This window comes from Felis catus, chromosome D2, assembly GCF_018350175.1.
Source record: "Felis catus isolate Fca126 chromosome D2, F.catus_Fca126_mat1.0, whole genome shotgun sequence".
Classification (NCBI taxonomy): Eukaryota; Metazoa; Chordata; class Mammalia; order Carnivora; family Felidae; genus Felis; species Felis catus.
The window spans coordinates 47,457,177-47,475,681 of NC_058378.1; the positions used below are offsets into that span (position 1 = coordinate 47,457,177).

Consider the following 18,505-nt stretch of genomic DNA (forward strand, 5'->3'; position numbering starts at 1 on the left):
CCAACATAACTTTCACCCAGGCCCCAGAGTGTAGCACAGAGAAAGTACTCTAAGAAGAGATAAATGAATAAATGCTTTGCAGAAAGCAAAACATCCCTCCTGTGTTGCACCTTTCCCAGCATCTCTGCGGGGAAGCAAAACCAACAAAAGCTAGAGTGGACATGCCAACAGATTTGCAAACAACGCCTAGTGCTCCAGAGAAAATCTGTCCAATGGAGACAGATATTTCATCCTCTACATGTTTAGTTTGTTCTCCCTCCGCATTCCCTACCTTCTCTAAACCATATGCCTCTTCCCCAGTTTTACATGAAATGAAAACAGAAAAACTCTCTTAAGCACTTTTTTATTTCTCTGTTATTTGGTTTTCTGCTTTGGTACACTTGAGCTGCGGCTGTATTTCACACAGAAGCTGGCATACCTCATTACGACACGCTCCATAAAACAGAGCACATTTAAATCACCTGGCATGGTTTTGCTTCACCTGGTTGTTATTGCTGAAATCTTTATTTCTAAGAGCACAAAACAGAACATTCCTTGAATCTACAAATGAACAAGGACAGGGTAAGCAGCAACCAGATCTACCAGGATGGGAGACAGGGGCCAAAGACATGGGCTCCTGGGTGGCTGTCTGCAGAGACACGAACAGCACAGATGGAGAAGTCACACAAAAATTTCAGGAAGACCAGGGCAAGCGGGGAAACACTCCCGAACTACAGCCCATCTATCAGAGCCCTGTGGCTTGCTCAGTCCTAACAGATTCTGACATAAACAAACACCAAGGTCCAAGGTAGCATAATACTGAAGCCAGCAGCACCTACCTTTGGCCTTCATCACTTATGTGAGTATTGTTTTATCCTGGGGCTCTGGACAGCCCCTCTCCTGGGCAGGAGCACACCCGTCCCTCCCCTCACCAGCCAGTCCCACAGCAATACCCAGCCAGGCCTTGCCAGCTCTAAAATGTCTTGCCCTCAAAGGCCTGGAGATTAAAGGCAGTATCCAGAAACTTCTTCAGAGAAACCAGGTGAGTGTTCCTGTTTCCTGTGGCTGGTGCAGCTGCTGGGTCACGGCCAACGTACCTGGGGGAGAAGAGACACGTTAAAAGGAGGTCTGGGCCTGGCCTGGCCACTACCCCAGGACTGCATCGGGTCTAATCCTGATCATCATCCTGCCATAGAGGTGAAGAGCCTGAGGTCCCAAGAGGCTAAGTGACTGGCCTATTATCAAAGGAGCTCTGAGATATGCAGCAAGTCTTCTAGTTCAGTTCCGGCTGCAGAATGAAGACAAAGGTTTAGTCTCTGTAAGGTGGAACTGATGGGGTCCCTGGTCTGTCCCCAACAGCCATAAAGCCAGCAGGGACTATGAAACTATCCCCTTGATTTCCAATGTGGTCCAGAGAAGGGCAGTGGCCAGTTCTGGCTCACACAGCAAATGGGCCGGGCAGAGCCAGGACGAAGCCTCAGGCCCTCAGAGTCCCTTGGGCTCAGCAGAGGCAAGGGGTAGGTGGCAGGCACCCGTACCCCAGCCTCGTTACCATATGGGCCGTGCCCGACTCAGGATGGTCATGAAGCGCGGGCTGATGTAGTCATAGTAGCCCATGTTCTTGTGTTCTTCCTGGCACCACACCAGCTCTGCGCCCGGGTACTTCTCTGCCTCTTGCTTGATCAGGTCGAAGGGGAATGGAGAGATCTGGGACAGGCAGGGAGAAAGCAGAGTACAGCCAGGAGAAGGAGGGTGTGCCCACAGCCCCAGCTCCCCTCGTGGGGCCTAGTCCCAGCCCTGCCTGGCATGCTGCCCAAAGCCCGGGGGCCGGTGCTTTGACCTTGTCCACCACTCCGACTGGGTGAGGGCATGGGGTGCACCTGCTCCAGGCGGGTGATGGCCACTTGTTCCTCCAGGCCCTGGCTGCTCCGCTCCTTCACCAGGTCGTAGTACACCTTTCCAGTGCAGAAGATGAGCCGCCGCACCTGCTCAGGAGTCTGCGCCGCAGCCCCATCCTCAGGAATCACCCGCTGGAAGCTGGCCCCTGGAGGTCCAACAGGGCATGGCAGGGACATCACCTCCCACAGGTGCATCAGCTTGGCCAGAACAGCTCGAGAATAGGACCCGCATCCCTAGCCACCTCCATGCTCTCCCTGGCCACTGAGACTAACCCCCCAGGTTTGGATCTGTGGCCTCTTGAGCCAAACCACAGAGCAGGGGACAGATGACACCCTGAGATGTCACAGGAAAGGGACAGAAATGGGCTGGAGCCAAGACGGAGGGGCAGGTATGACAAGGAGAGCCCTTGGAGAGGATAGAGAAGGTGACATCAAGTCCTCATCTGATAGCATCAACATCTGCCCCCAACCTGCTCCCCATCCAGTCACGCTTACCTTCTGCATGCACTCCAGCCACCTGCTCACCAAGCTAGAAGGTGAGCTGTCTGAGAGGCTGCACACATTTCTCCCTTCCTCCCTTAGGCCTGCAGCCAGGCCACCATGTCCCAAGTTCTGAACATTTTTCCTCCCTGGGCTCACACCACGTGCCAGGCACCAAGCCAAGAATGCTCCAAAAACCTCTGAGGAAGACACTATAGTGTCCCCAAATCTCAAGTGAGGACACTGAAGCCCAGAGGGTACCTGGCTGCCAGGCCTCAGGAGAGAAAAGCCAGCACCGGGTGTTCAGCCTGGGAGGTCCGCAGTGCCAAGGCCAGAGCTCTGAACTGCCGGCTCAGTCACCTGCCCACACCAGAGGGGATGCCCCAACACACACAGGTGACAAACAAACACCTGTCCACACTGCTGAGTCCCTTCCTGGCCAGCACCTGCCATTCTCCCTACTACCCAGGACTGTGTTCCAAGATGGCTCTGCTCTCCCAAGCGTCAGGGCCCCACATCTGCCCCTCCCTGGTCCTCCCCTGGGTCACATCTCAATTCCAACACCTGGTCCTTCAGATGCTTTATCTGGCCCTCAACTCCTGGGTAAAGGAGCCTGAAAGCTCCTGGAAGGAGCACTGGGTCCCCAGGGCCAGTAGTATCTATTTGGTTCATGAGTGAAAGAACACTGAATGAATAACTGAATGATACTCCGTGCCCTGCTGTACTGGTCAGACCTCCACCAGGCCTCCCACATCTCAGCTCCCCCAGCACAGTCAGGTGGGCCCTGCTTTGTAGCTGGGGGAGCACTCAGCGCCCTGCTCTGGCCCTGCTTCTCAGCCCAAGTGACCCAAGCCAGACCATGTCAGGCGGCCACCACGCTAAACTCCCAACCCAGCCACCGGTGAGGAATGAGCCAGGAGCTGTTGCAGAGGCACAGACAGAGGCGAGGACGGAAGAGTCCCGGGAGCAGAGGGCCATGGGCCACAGGCCCCCCATCAGCCACCTCCCCAACACACTTGGGCACTTACCAGATACCATTTGGTCAAAGCTGGACTTGGCCTCCGGGTGCCTCAGCAGAGACTTGGGTGTGAAGATGATCAGCTAAGAGGGAAACATGTGCCCAGCTGCCAGCTGCCCTGCCTGGGCAGGGCTCCCACAGCTGGGCCCAGCACTGCTATGGTGGTGAGTAAGACAGGCAGCTCACCGGCTTGCGGAAGGGCAGCAGGACCTGGCGGCGCAGCACGTGAAAGTAGTTGGCCGGTGTGGAGCAATTGACAACAATCCAGTTGCAATCGTAGAGCTGGCTCACCTCGAAGTCCTCGGTGAACACCTGGGGGGGCCGGGGTATGGCTGGGAGGTGGCCGGCCCATGGCCCCCGCGCCCTGGCCTTGCCCCGGAGGAGGGAGGGCACTACTCACGGGGTAGGCATCAGAGTCATCGTTGCTCATCTGCAGGAACCTCTCAGGCCTTGCTGAGGAGTGTTCCGGGCCCTGAAAACAAGTGCTACATGGCACAAGCTGGCCTAAGTGTCACACAGGACAGACCCCTGGCCCTGCAAAGGCCCAGGGCTCAGGGGAAAGTCTGGGTGGCTTCTTGGAGGAGATGCCCTCTCTCTCTGGAGCCCAAACCACAGTAAAGGACCAGGAATGTGGAAGAAGAGTAGAGAGGACATTCTCAGAAGAGGGTCTGGCTAGGGCCAGCACACGTGAATGTGTAGGGCAGGAAGGACAGGCAAAAAGGCCAAGGTGAGATGCTTTTTCCTGAATGTTCTGACCTACAGCAGTTACCATTTACTGAGTACCTGCTGGGTGCTAGGCACAGCTCTATGGACCAAATACACATCACTCACTAATCTTGAAAGCAGCCCCATGGTGTAGACATTTGTTTCCTCGCTTTGCAGATGAAGGTGAGTGGCAGAGAGATGAAGGAACAACCCCACAGTCACTCAGCCACAGGAGGCACATTCGAACCCTGACTCCTGCTCCTGCTCTCGCCCACATGGGCTGCTCCGCTCCATGGCAGCAGCAAGACAACACCACACTGACCTCCAGGAGGTGGCTCCCCATGAGATGAGGGCGACCTGCCCCACAGCCCCAAGGACCCGGTGCCACAGCAACAGGCAGGCCACCGACCCTCCCCACCCAGCCTGGCTCAAGCTCCACCCTGTGCCTCTCCAGCTAAATGTCCTTGGGCAGGGCCAGTCCACTTCTTTCAAGTGTGAAACGGGCCACAGGACTGACCACCCAGTCCAGTAGTGAGAATCCCACAGGACTACACACGGTGCTCAAGACGCTCAGCACAGGGGCGCCTGGGTGGCTCGGTTGGTTAAGCAGCCAACTGTTGACTTTGGCTCAGGTCATGATCTCACAGTATGTGAGTTCCAGCCCTACAGCAGGCTCTCTGCTGTCAGTGCAAAGCCCACTTCGGATCCTCTGTCTCCCTCTCTCTGCCCCTCCCCCACTCATGCAGTGTGCGGGTGCTCTCTCTCAAAAAAAAAAAGATGCTCAGCACAGGGAGTCCTGGCTCTGAACAGCCATTCGGTGATGATAATAGTGATCGGTCCCTGACTAGATGACCAGTCCAAGCTGAACAGGCCCTCAAGGGACATCCACTGTAGCCCAATCATCCAGGGTGGGGAAGGCCCTGCCCCAGGTCACAGAGCCAGGCAGAGGTCACAGAGGCTTCCCTGGAGCCAGTGCAGCCCTCCCATCCCCCCAGCTGGTCAGGCTGAGGGCTCTGCTCCTCCCCTTCCCTCCCTCACGGGCCTGCACATCCTCCCTCTTCCCTGTGGGCGGCACACACACTGGTCACTCAGGAGAAGACCACAGGACTGGCAGGACGGCACAGCGTGACATTCAGACCTCAGCTTCTAGCTGTGTGACCTTGGGCAAGCCACTCGATTTCTCTGTGCCTCAGTTTCCCTCATCTGGAAACCGGGAGCAGTACCTAGTTCGTTAATTTGTTGTAAGCACTGGAAGAGCTCACAGAGAGGGTTTTAAACAGCACCCAGCCCAGAGCAAACCCTCAGATATATCAGCGACTTTACTGCTAGTGACAGCAATGTCAGCACAGCAGCAACGCAGACCTACGCAGGCCCCAACCTGAGCAGACCCGTGTGTTCCAGGGGCCCGGAAGAAAAACACCCCCCAACCTGGCTGGAGGCCAAGGGTCCACCCACCTTCTCCCAGGAGTGCCACAGCCCACCCAGCCCCCAGCCACCACAATGGCCCTCACCATGCCCTCCATGCCATGGGGCAGCAGCAGTACGATGCCGTTGTGCCGCACCCACTTGGCCTGGCCGGTGCTGATGAACTGGTCGATGATGCACTGGGCCGTGTTGTGAAAGTCACCAAACTGAGCCTCCCAGAGGACCAGGGCATTGGGGCTTGCCATGGCATAGCCCAGCTCAAAGCCTAAACAGAAGGCACAGACACAGAGCCTGCCACACATTGCCATCAAGTGGCAGTGGCTCCATTCAAACCCAGCTCTTCTTCATACACTCTCCCTGCCCCCACCCATCCTTCCCAGCGGGCCAGCAAGAGCCAGGGGACTCCTTGGGCCCAAAGGCCAGAATCTTTCTTCCTGGGAGATGACAATACGCCCAGAGATGCCCACCCTCAGCTCCGACCTCACCTATGGCCAGCTTTAGCATTATCTAGACAAGGAGCCAAGTCCAAAGATACCTTGGGGAGGCAGCAGGAGCCATCTGCCAAGAGGAACCCCCCAAAATATTTGCAGTGATGTTGAGGGGAAGGGAGGGAGTGGGGGGCTGGTCTCTTCAGGGTTTCTGCCTCTGGAAGGAGACAGTGAGGGAGGAAGCAGGCCAGCTAAAGGTCAAGCCAAGGGAGAGAGAGTACAGGGGACATAGTCCCAGGAGCCCAGAGCCTGGAGAGGGGCTCTGGAGATAGAACTGTTGGGTGCAGTGCAGGGGTGGTCATGGTCAAAACAATAAAGCTAGGATAGCTTGGGGTGCAAGACCCTGTCCAGTCCCCAGGCATCTCAGGGCCCATCTGACCTGCAGGCAGAGTTCTGACCCACCCAGGACTCCATACTCTGAGAGGGAGCTGTTGCACACAGTGTAGGGGGCCTGGTCAGGCCAAAGGTGGTTCATGGGGACACACGTCCTCCGGTCAACTTCCTGGTCATGGAGAACATGGTGCCGGTGACTAGAGAGAGACAGATGGGGAAGGGATGGAGGGCAGGTGGATTACCACCTGTTCACCCACAGCAGGTGGACCAGGTAACAGGAGGCAGGCAAGCCTCTGTCACTGTGCCAGGAAATCAGACAGAATTCCATAGGATGGCCACACTAAGAAGATCCTGGGAAGCCAGAGCAATCTGGTCTCTCCTCCAGGTAGCCTCCCTTCCCAGTGGTAATCCCACAGGGTCAGAGAGGTGGCCCAGCAACCTTCTGATGGCTTGACCCAAGAGCAGGGGCTGGGGATGCTGATGGCTACCTCAGCCATATAAGGCCTCCCCAGACATGGTCCAGGAAGAGAAGGAAGCGCCAACTCCACTCTGGAGCTCCTGGGCTGACTCAGAGACTCCGAGCAGCACAGACGAGCTCCCAGAAAGCCCGTGGGGTCAATGTGGACAAGGCTAATGCCCATGGGGCCCAGGACCCAGAGAATGTTCCCCACCCTCACCTGAACGTGCCCCTCTCCACATCCTGCCCGCTAAGCCGCACGTGGATACCCTCCTTGAGCAGGGAGCCAAAGGCCATGTACTCTGCCAGTGCCCAGTCCACCGTCCGGTTCTTGATCATATCTGCACGGCCCCGCAGGATTCGAGAGAGGCCTGCGGGAACAAGCAGCTGGCCTGAGGGATTCAGGGACTTGGCGACCCCACCTGGGACAGCCCAGGTGTGTATGTACTCCACAGACATCCCTCCCACAAGGCCACAGAGCAGGGCCTTGGCAGGCCGCAGGAAACCCACTCTATGAGCAGAACTGAGCATGCCATCCCCAGCTTCCCTCCCTTCGGGAAGGAGCAGGCATCACTAGGAGAGCACCTGCCACATGTAGATGCCACATGCACTGAGGAACATTCACCACAGGTCACCTGCCACTCTAGGAGACAGAGGCTCAAAAGAGGGAATTATCTTATGCATGACCACAGCACTATAGAGATGTCTGGATCTGAGCCCAGGCACCCAGCCCAAGCGGGGCTCCTGTTGGTCCTATACCCACATGGAACCCATGTGACACGCGCAGAGAGTGGGCACCCCAAGACGCCTGGGCTGCCACGCACACTGTGGAGGAATCCCCTTGGAACTCCCACAGGCTGGTCCGAGGGTGTACAGGCACCCCACACCATCTTGGGGGCCTTCCAGGCTGTCCAACCAGGATGGCCACAGCCAGGAGGTACAGCTAGGCTCACCCAGGAGTGGCAGAGTCGCCCTGTCTCATCCATCCAGGTCAGCAGCAGGCCCAGCACTCCTGCCCACCCCCCTGCCCACCCCTGACATTCCAGGTCCAACTACCCACTCCACGGGAGCCCCTGCTTCCCTGCTCTCCTTCTGTTTGACCGCAGACACCCCCAGCAAAGGTACTGGGAAAATCCAAGGTGTCCAACGTAAGCCTTGGTCACTGGCATCCAGCAGGGAGCGTGGCTTCTACATCTGCCCACCCTAAGAGCAACTATTATCATGGACACCTCACAAGAGGTTCCAAGAGCTCAGCCGACGTGCCAACAACCAAGTGGGGACACGGCCAGCCCTCCCCGACCCCTAAGCACCATCCTGCACAGCAACCTCACCTGTGTGGATCTTAAAGTCCTTCAGGGGCACGGAGCTGGCCACTTCACCAATGTGGGTCAGCACGTCCTCCGGAATGCCTGTGGCCGGGCACGTCATGCTCTTGGGCTCCCCGTCCACATTGAAGAAGCCTGAGAGAGCGGAGTCTGAGTGCTTCTGGGTGGTGATCGGGCCTCAGACCCCCTGGTCATTGTGCCTCCCCAGGACGCAGGGACCCACATCTTCCTTAACCCCACCTCCACTCAAACCCTGACCCACCCTCGGGACCTGCAACAGCTCACAGCCGCAGCTCAGTTCCTATCTTCCCCTGGGCCCCTGTGGGGACCACTCCCTGGGCCCAGGGTCACAGCCATCCAGCTCTATCCCACGGAGGCCCTCTGAGCACCCCTCCCCCAGGCTCTTTCCACTCTGGAGTCCACCAGCTTTGGTTCAGCCCTCCCTTTCCAGAGAATAGCTGGTTACACATGCCATCTCTCCTGTATCCAGGCCCATCCCCACCTGCAGGAATCAGCCCCCCAACAGCCTCAGGAGTCTCATGGATGGAGCCTGCAGCCTCTGGGCTGGGCAGTGACTGCCCTTACCAGGGCCCACTGCAACCTTGGTCCCAGGCCCTGGCGAATCACTCTCAGCCACACACCACCCGCTCACCGGGCCAGGGGGAGTCCAGCCAGTGCTTTATATGCAGAATCTTTTTATCCTTGGACCTGCCATACGCCTCCTCACAGATCCGGTCATATTTGGCAATTTCTTCCTGAAATCAGGGGGAATGTGGGGATTGAGGTATTGATGGCCCAGACAGCCAGAGGCTGGATCAACCCAGACTCGTAAACCCTGGTCCTCCTCACTACATTCTAGAACTGTCTGTCTGCTGGCCTGCAGGAACCCCGTGGCCAGAGGCCAAAGTCTCAGAATTAAGGGGGATCCCTCCTGCTTAGCAAGGGACTTGGAGGCGGCTCAGAAAAGAGTCACAGTGCTTCCTCTCAGAGCTCCCTCAAGGCGTGAGGACCAATGCATCCACAGATAACTGTGAGGACAAACAGTTCAGGCCTGCCTCCTGTAGGAAGTCTTCTGGACTCCTGCCTGAGGCTGAGCTTCCCCCACATGGCAGCATTCCCTATGCCCCACCAGGCTGTAAATGTCTTTGGTTCTCTGTCCTTGACAGCTAGGGGATGTTAGGGACAAAGGCCATATTGGCTACTTCTTTAAATCATTGCCAACATCACCAACTACCCCAGGGTCCCAGCTCTACTGGAGGCTTATCCCAGGTGTCCATGATGCTAGCCTGCCCACCTCGAACTCTTGCAGGGTGACGGTGCCCTCAGCAATGAGCTTGTCCGCGTACTTCTTCAGCACAGGCACCTGTCTGTGGATCTGCTTGTACATGAGCGGCTGCGTGAACATGGGCTCATCCATCTCATTGTGGCCACGCCGGCGGTAACAGACCTGCAAGGACAGCATGGGGAGGAGCTCAGTCCGTGTCCCCAGGCAGTGCAGGCCTAGTCACTGCACAACTGGGGCACAGCTGGCAGGGTACACCCTTCGAGGCCCCTGAAAGCCCCCCACTACCACCTATCACCGAATGCCCCACCTCCTGGCCTTTGTACAGACTGTTCTTGGGGGCACCAAACCTTCCACCCGAGAAGCACTCCCAGCCCCCACTGCCAAAGATATGGCAGACATGGCCCACGTGGCACAGCAGGGACAGGTTATATACTCCCCACCATGCTCACAGCCCCAAACCCACCAAGTCCACCACAACATCTTTATTGAAGGTGTTCCTCCACTCAGCTGCCACACTGCACACATATATCACGGCCTCTGGGTCATCTGCGTTCACGTGGAAGATAGGCGCGTTAACCACACGAGCCACATCGGTGGGGTATGGTGATGAGCGGGCCATGCGGGGGTCTGTGGTGAAGCCGATCTGCAGAAGCAGGAGGAAATGACAGCACCTCTGTATTCTTAGAGCTAGACAGGCAGTGGGTCAAGGAAACTGCCTGGGAGACCGGTGGGTCAAGGAAACAGGGGTTGTCTTTGCCTTGAGGTCCATTAGGTGTGACCAGGAGATACATGGCACATGAAGGGCTGACAGTCAATGGCCCTGGGGCACCTGGGTGGTTCAATCAGTTAAGCGTCTGACTTCAGCTCAGGTCATGATATCATGGTTGGTGGGTTCAGGCCCTGCATCGGGCTCTGTGCTGACAGCTCAGAGCCTGGAGCCTGCTTCGGATTCTGTGTCGCCCTCTCTCTCTGCCCCTTCCCCGCTCACGCTGTCTCTCTCTGTCTCTCTCTCTCTGTCTCTCTCTCTCAAAAATAAACATTAAAAAAAATTTTTTTAAAGACTAAATGGCCCCTAAATCAGGCGTAGCAGCAGGCCCAACAGGGATGGCAGCAACACCAGGGAAATCATGCTTTTTTTCCTGCATTTTACACAGAGGTAGTAAGAATGCAGGCGTGGGTAACTGCCAGTCCCATCAGTTGCTATGTGTGCAATTCTGAGCAAGGTACTTAAATTCCCAAAGCCTCAGTCTCCTCATCTACGAAAAGGGCTCATTAACTACCACCTCACAGGGTTATTCTGTGAAGATTAAATGACTTAATGCAAATAAGGCAATTAACTCAGGGCTTTATAGGCTCAGAAGAGCTATTAGTAAGCACAGCTGCCTGAAGAGCAAAGGCCTGTGACAGCTGTGTTCTAAGACTGGTTCCTATAGAGCTAAAAGCAGCAACTAGTTTCATGTCCAGCCTCTGTGCCAGTTACACCTGTATACCTGTCCTTACAACGTTCTCCATGGTGCGTATTTATGTATATGTATATGTATATGTGTATGTGTATGTGTATGTGTATGTATATGTGTGTATATGTGTGTATGTGTATTGTATACATGTGCATATGTATATGTATATGTGTATGTGTGTATATATGTATATGTGTATGTATATGTGTATGTGTATGTATATGTGTGTGTATATGTGTCTGTATATGTGTATGTATATGTGTATGTATATGTGTATGTATATGTGTATGTGTATGCATGTGCATATGTATATGTGCACATACATGTATATGTGTATGTATATATGTATATGTGATTCATATACATATGCATATGTATGTGTATGTATATGTATATATGTATGTGTATGTGTATGTATATGTGTATGTGTATACATGTGCATACGTATATGTGCACGTACATGTATATGTGTATATGTGTATGTATATGTACATGTGTATGTGTGTATGTGTATGTGTATGTGTATGTGTATGTGTATATGTATATGTATATGTATATGTATATGTATATGTATATGTATATGTATATGTATATGTATACATACAGACACACACCAATTTCACAGACCAGGCTGGTCTGCCTGAAGTCATACACTGGGGAGTGGCAGAGCAGTGGGATTAAAACCAGGATCACCGCACACTTCCCCCAAAGTGCTACCTGAATTTCAGGAATGGGGGACACTGACAAGGCCTGGCAAGCAGCCCAGGCACTCACCTGGTTGTTGACGACGACGTGCACAGTACCATTGGTGGTGTAAGAGGGCAGGTCACTCAGGTGGAAGGTCTCATACACCACGCCTTGGCCGGCGAAGGCAGCGTCCCCGTGAACCAGGATGGACATGACCTGCAGGGCAGGATGTGAGCCAAGAGGAGCCCAAGCCTGTGCAGCCCATCTCTGTGCACTATACTGCAAACATCCAGGGCCTGTTCCTCAGGGACCATTACTCACTCAGAGCCCGGCCCTCAAAGGCCACTCCTGAGAGCCCAGCCCCCCGGAGCCCATTCCTGAGCCCAGCCCTCAGAGCCCACCCCTTAGGACCCAGGCGAGTTCACCTTCTTGCCCTGGGCATCCCCTCGGTAGAACTGTTCTGCCTTCGTTTTTCCCTGCACCACAGGGTCCACAGCTTCCAGGTGGGAGGGGTTGGCCACAAGGGACAAAGTGATATTTCTGTTGGTGACCCGGTTGATTCTCTCATGGTACATGCCGAGGTGATACTTGACGTCTCCGGAGCCCTGAAAGTTGAGGTGGGCCATGATGAACCCACTCCTCTCAGCCGCACAGGCAGACACGTGGACATGCAAGCTCACAGCGGGGCTGGGACGCTCCCTGGATATGCTCCCTGGGAAGACTGCTATTCCTGACCTACACCCTCGTCCTGCCCTCCCACCCCACATACTGCCCCTCTTTGTGAAAGGCAGGCAGGTTCCCCCAGGCCTCAGAGGCCAGCCAAGGCCCCTCATCAGAAGCCCTTCACATGATCAACTACTGTCCTCAGCATTAATGACGGTGCAAGCAGAGAAATGAAGGGGGTGTTGAGACCGGTGGCAAATACTGGAGCTGGACCCCTACCTAACTCCTTGCACCAAAGCAACCGACAATGTACACATGACAGATGAGCCTACAGTACAGCAGAGAAAAACATTATATATGTTTCAAGACCCTTCAAAAACAACGTACAAACCTCAGAAGCCATAAAAAATAAGGCGGCTAAAATTTAATAAATCTGCCATGAAGGAAGCAAATCCATGCAGTATTAGGGGGAACAAAATCAAGCTGAGAAAAGTAACTATAAGACAAATGGAGGCAAAGGCTAACACCCTCAATATATAAAGCACTTTTACAAACCAGTAAGACAAAGCCCAAAATCCCACATAAAAATGAGCAGGGGCACCTGGTTAGCTTAGTCGGTTAAGCATCCAACTCTTGGTTTCAACTCAGGTCATGATCTCACGGTTCATGAGTTTGAGCCCCGAGTCCAGGCTCTGCACTGATGACATGGGGCCTCCTTAGGATCCTATCTCTCTCCCTCCCTATGCCTTTCCCCCATGTGTACTCTCTGTGTCTGGGCCTCAGTTTCCCTGGCTGAAAAACAAGGAGGTTGGTCCAGATTACCTGAGGACTCTCCCAAGTTTCAGAGATCATAGCACTCACCTTGGTGGCCTCACAACATACCCATTCTCTCCCCATTCTTCCACATATCCATCCATCTACAGATCTGTTTGAGCCTGGATGCTTCTGGTCCAGCCCCTCCCGAATCTACCTCCCAGATATCTGGGACCAGGGCTTGACACCTACCTCATCTGCTGCCTCCAGCTTGGGGTCAAACTGGCAGAAAATCTGCTCCAGGTCCTTGCGGATCACATTGGCCAGCACATTCAGCCTGCCCCTGCAGCCAGAAGTGGTAGGACTTTCATCTTGCAGAGCCCACCTCCTGCGACAGGCCCCAGCATCCCCCCACCTGGGCCTACCAGAGCCCAGCATGGCGGTCAGGGGAGCCTTCCCAGTACAGCCCAAGGGAGGCCCGGCCCTCTCGTCCTGTCTCAATCTACAAGGGCACATGAGTGGCTCTGGTGGGCCAGCTCCCCTAGACACCCCTGTACAACTCAAGACTCTGGAGGTCCTCAAGCAGGAGCTACTCAGCCTCATGGCAGGATGCACATGCACCATCCCCCGGCACCTCCACCCCGCTGTCCTCCAGCCAAAAGCTGAGCCTAACCCAGCACCTCAGCCCCAATCTGCTACCCACAGCTGCTCGTACATGACTCCCAGCCCAGCCAGCAGTGTCTTGATGCAGGATGGGGATGAGGGGACTGGACTGATCCTAAGGGCAGGAGTTATCAGGGGACCTGTTCGGGAAAGCTGAGGTCTAAGGGTGGTGGGGACAGGAAAGCAGCCAGAGACCAGGGACTCTCTAGTTCAGCCTGGACTTCCCATCAGGCAGCGGTTTAATTCAGGGGTGGGCACCAGGTTGATCGGGACATTGGGGAGGCCTCAGAACTCACCCCCCATAGCCCACCAGCAGACATCAGCCCCAGGCCTGCACACACCCTGGACAGACCTCTGGCCTCACAGAAGGGCCATCTTCCAGGTGGGCCTCTCTCCTGTTCTGTGGGTCAGGGCTATGAGGCCACAGGAGCTGAATGAACAACCCTCAGCCCCTCTCGGACAAGCCCTGTAGCCTCAGAGTCCCCTTAACTCCCACTATGGAAGCTTGGCGTACAACAGTCCTTTGGCTCCCAGGGCACTCCTCAGGCCAGGAGCCACCCCCAGCACCACCCTACAGTCCCACATCTGCCCTTGGCTGCTCAGTGCCATCCTCCCCAAGAGTTCCACTGAAGCCATGTGTGGGGGACCTCAGACCACTGAGCCAGCTCTTCCTGACCCTCTGATGAGACACTGGGCATTTCTGGGCCCCTCAGAGCAAGGAGCCATCAGACAAACCCCCGGCTCCTGGCAGCCAGCCCACAGGAGGGAGACCCTCTCACACCGCATCTGGACACCTAGCCACCCCCCGTGCTAGTGTGGCCCAGGACTGGCCCACCCACAAGCAGGTAGAGACGGTCGCAGGAAATGCTGCAGCCCCTGAGACTGCTCTGCATGTCCTCTTATGCCACATTCCACAGGACCCCTGATCACCTTGGTCTCTGTCCCCAGGCTGTATTTCTCACTAGTCCATAGGCTCTAGCTCAGAGGTAACCGCCCAGCTGCCAGGCCAGCCTTCCAAGTCTATCAAGGTCTCAGGGAAACATGCAGTCAGCTTGCAGCCAGGGGAAAAAGCCCTCAGCTCACCTCCAGAGATCCCCCTCCAGAGGGTGCCAACCCACAGCCACCTGCCCAGGTCCTGCCCTCACTTCCCTGGGACATAACCCTTCACATCTCCTTGTCCACAGGAACCTCCAGAGGTATGACACCCCTTTTCTGAAATCCTGACCCTCCTGGGGACAGCGGCAACATGGGGAGAGAAAAACTGAGTCTGAGCAAACCTGGTTAGTCCCTGCCTCCATGTGGCTTTGGCCAAGGGCCTGACTCTGTGCTGAGCAGGCCCTGGGGCCCAGCGACTCTGAGAACTTTCTAGGCCATCCTGCCTCAAGTTCCCCCAAAACCCCTGCTCTGATTTTCATCCCCTCCCTTCCATCTCATTCTGCTGGGCCTGGAGAAGAGATGGGCTGTGGAGGAGCAGGAAGGGGGCCCACCTGTGTGGCATCCCCAGGATGACATTCTCGATCCCCATCTCACTGGATTTGTCTATGATGGTCTTGAGGGCAGGAATCATGACCTCACAGCCCTCCAGGCCAAATCGCTTCTCCGAGGACCATTTCCGGGCCAGGAAGTCTTCAAACCTGCTTGGGGAGAGAAGGGAAAGGATGGAGAGGCTGGGGGTCACAGAGGCTGTTGATGAGGGCCACAGCGGGATGCCCGGGGCAGAGGGAGCAGCAACATCACCTTCCTCTGCAGTCAGGACCTGCCATCAAAATCCACCAACCAGGAGCATAGGCCAGAAGGAGACTGGGCATCCCCCCAGCCTAAATAAAGACCTCTGCTTGCACGCATCCCCAGCTGTTACCCCCCTCCCCCTTCCAGTCAGACTGTTCCAATAACCCATCTCCCCCTGCTCCCAGCCCATAGTCCTGTGCATGCATACATGCACGCACACACAGACGCGCACACGCGCGCGCACACACACACACACACACACACACACACACACTCCGCCCTTTCCATGACACAAAGACCTCCTCAGTACTCAGCTCAAATTCCATCCTGTACCTCACCACCACAGATCCACTCTGCACCCAGCAGCTGAGCCCCGCTCTCTTCTAGGCCCCTGCCAGCCCTGGACCCAGCTTCGGACAGCCAGTGGGCACAGCCAGGTGGTGCCCCACCTGCAAGGAAGCACTGCTACACTCACTCCATGTAGGGACACCTTTCTGCCCGAACTCCCACAGCCACTTTCTGCCACTTCTGCCCCTGCTGTCATGTTCTCCTGGAGCCCATCCCTGCCACCTGGCCCCTGATGCTCCTATGGACCTCCCCTGGGCCAGGGGTGAGGCCCATCCAGTCCTGACTTCCCCTACCAGTTATCCTAGTTTCTCAGCCACAGCCCGGGACATCTCATGGCCCTGCAGCAGACCCACCAACCACTGCAGCCACCCTGCGTGGTGCCGGGGCCTGACCTCATGGAGCGCACCAGCCGGGCCAGCAGGGTCCGCTTCTCCTCACTGGAGAACTGCATCACACCAGGGGTCTCAAACTTCTGCCGGATCCACTGGCACTGCTCCACGTCATTGATGAACATGAATTCCAGGCCAATGTGCTGGCAGTAGGTACTCTGGGGGAATAGGTGGGGACTCCACAAGGAGCCAGGAAGAGGGGCAACGGTCCCAGCATCTGCAATACAAAAGGCAGCATCCTCCCTCCCTCTAGCACACTCCAGAGACAGCCGGCAGGTGTGCCTGACACACTTGTATGTGCTCACCTCCAGGCGCCGAATGATCTCCCGCAGAGACAGGGTATGCTCAGATCCCCCGATGAAGGTGGTCGTGGGCAGCTGGAACTCCTTATCTAGGTCAGCCTCCCGCAGGTCATAGAACGCTGAGGAGATACACACAGCCCAGGCAGCAGAGGGGAGGAGAGAGGGATCAGGCCAGGTGGGGTCCAGCCATATCCCCAGACCTTCCAACAGTGCCCCCGGCACTCTCCCACCAGTTCCAGCCTAAAGCTCAAGGACTCTGTCTGCAGGGTGCCAAGGGGTAAAAGAACTCAGCCTGTACCACAAGGGTAAGCTGGGACACAAGCTTGCTGCACATAGTGCACGGGCTAGGGATGAGGGAAGATCATATGAGGTAGCCGGGCAAAGGTCAGAAGAAAGCTTCTGGGGCTGATTGCTGGACCCCAGGCCCTGGAGGCAAGCTATCTCAGAGCCCCTCACAGGGCCACAGGCACCACCAGCCGGCCCCGGCACTGCCAGAGCAATACGAACTCTCACCCAGTTTATCGATGGTTGTGATTAAGTCCGAGGGCACAAAGGAGTCCAGGTCTGCATCCAGAATGCCCAGGGGGTCCAGCTGGGCCACATGGTGGCCTCGAATCTGGGAGAAGGGGAAAAAGGTCAGGGCTAGGCTTGGACCCAGATGGACACACCCTCACCAAAAGCAAAGTTCTGGGCCCTGGCCCCTCATTTCCCACTTCAGAATTTCAACTTTCCACATGTCTCCAGCACCCAGCCACTGCACGCTGCCTTCGCCATGACCACTAAGGTGGGCAGGAGCTCCACTCAGCTTAAAAGTACATCATGCCACTTTCAAAAATAAGAAAGCATGCATACACAAAAGTGTTCACTACAGTACTATTAGTAATCGCAAAATTCTAGAAGCTTCCAAATGTCCATCAATAGAAGACTGGCGTGTGGATATGGGAAATCCCCACGGGGAGTACTACAGAGCTGTTAAGAGTAATAAAAAAAAAAATCCCTATCTGCTACTAGGAAGTAGCCTCCCCAAAATACTGTTAAGCAAAAAAAAAAAAAAAAAAAAAAATTATAGAAAAGTATGTGTGGCAAACTACCCGTTATCTAAGAAAGAGAAGATTCAAGTAAATATATGCATTTGCATGTATTTGTGTATATACAAATGAACATAGGTATTAGAAAAATACATCATAAAACAAGAAAACCATAAAGTAAGAAAAACCATGATCTCTGGTAAAAGGAATAGAGTAGAATGCCAGGGCTGGAAACTAGACTTTTAAGGATACATTTGGCTTTGAAAATTTGATTTTGGAATCTTGTAAATAGTTTATATCGCTATAAAACAAAATGAAGTTTTAAAAATTAAAGTAAAACAAAACCAATGGATTCATGCATCCATTGGTGGCGTAACTACACAACTGACTAACAGAATGTCTCCAACAGACAAACAGAACTCCAGGAAAAAAATATTATAAATTCATTTCTAATGAATATTTATTCATTTCAATAGTGGCAGCAGTAGAATTATATTTTAAAACCACAGTGTGCAGGCTGTGGGAAAATCAAATAGTCGTTGTATTGATGTCTTTCAGACCTCTATTTCTGGCATCTTTATTTTTTTTTAATTTTTTTTAACGTTTATTTATATTTATTTTTTTTTTTAATTTTTTTTTTCAACGTTTATTTATTGTTGGGACAGAGAGAGACAGAGCATGAACAGGGGAGGGGCAGAGAGAGAGGGAGACACAGTATTTATTGTTGGGACAGAGAGAGACAGAGCATGAACGGGGGAGGGGCAGAGAGAGAGGGAGGCACAGAATCGGAAACAGGCTCCAGGCTCTGAGCCATCAGCCCAGAGCCCGACGCGGGGCTCGAACTCACAGACCGCGAGATCGTGACCTGGCTGAAGTCGGACGCTTAACCGACTGCGCCACCCAGGCGCCCCTTTATTTATTTTTTTTAACGTTTATTTATTTTTGAGACAGAGAGAGACAGAGCATGAACGGGAGAGGGTCAGAGAGAAAGGAAGACACAGAATCCGAAACAGGCTCCAGGCTCCGAGCCATCAGCACAGAGCCCGACACGGGGCCTGAACTCACGAACCGTGAGATCATGACCTGAGCCGAAG

General features: G+C 54.7%; 1 protein-coding gene across 2 annotated transcripts in view; it reads right to left on the reverse strand.

Annotated features, from left to right (window-relative positions):
• Positions 1-327: 327 nt before the first annotated feature.
• Positions 328-18,505, reverse strand: part of OGDHL (oxoglutarate dehydrogenase L) — a 29,798-nt gene continuing 11,620 nt past the window's right edge. For both annotated transcript variants that reach the window (XM_023240673.2, XM_023240672.2), the window contains exons 5-24: positions 16,897-16,999; positions 16,387-16,502; positions 16,085-16,239; positions 15,104-15,250; positions 13,206-13,296; positions 11,963-12,142; positions 11,625-11,753; positions 9,857-10,036; positions 9,403-9,555; positions 8,761-8,863; positions 8,115-8,243; positions 7,004-7,154; positions 6,396-6,523; positions 5,592-5,770; positions 3,776-3,847; positions 3,562-3,687; positions 3,386-3,458; positions 1,860-2,023; positions 1,532-1,686; positions 328-1,076 (exon numbers count right to left, since the gene is read on the reverse strand). In XM_023240673.2, the coding sequence (XP_023096441.2) occupies positions 953-1,076; positions 1,532-1,686; positions 1,860-2,023; positions 3,386-3,458; positions 3,562-3,687; positions 3,776-3,847; positions 5,592-5,770; positions 6,396-6,523; positions 7,004-7,154; positions 8,115-8,243; positions 8,761-8,863; positions 9,403-9,555; positions 9,857-10,036; positions 11,625-11,753; positions 11,963-12,142; positions 13,206-13,296; positions 15,104-15,250; positions 16,085-16,239; positions 16,387-16,502; positions 16,897-16,999 (2,658 nt within the window). In that variant the 3' untranslated portion in view covers positions 328-952. The remainder of the gene's footprint in view (positions 1,077-1,531; positions 1,687-1,859; positions 2,024-3,385; positions 3,459-3,561; positions 3,688-3,775; positions 3,848-5,591; positions 5,771-6,395; positions 6,524-7,003; positions 7,155-8,114; positions 8,244-8,760; positions 8,864-9,402; positions 9,556-9,856; positions 10,037-11,624; positions 11,754-11,962; positions 12,143-13,205; positions 13,297-15,103; positions 15,251-16,084; positions 16,240-16,386; positions 16,503-16,896; positions 17,000-18,505) is intronic.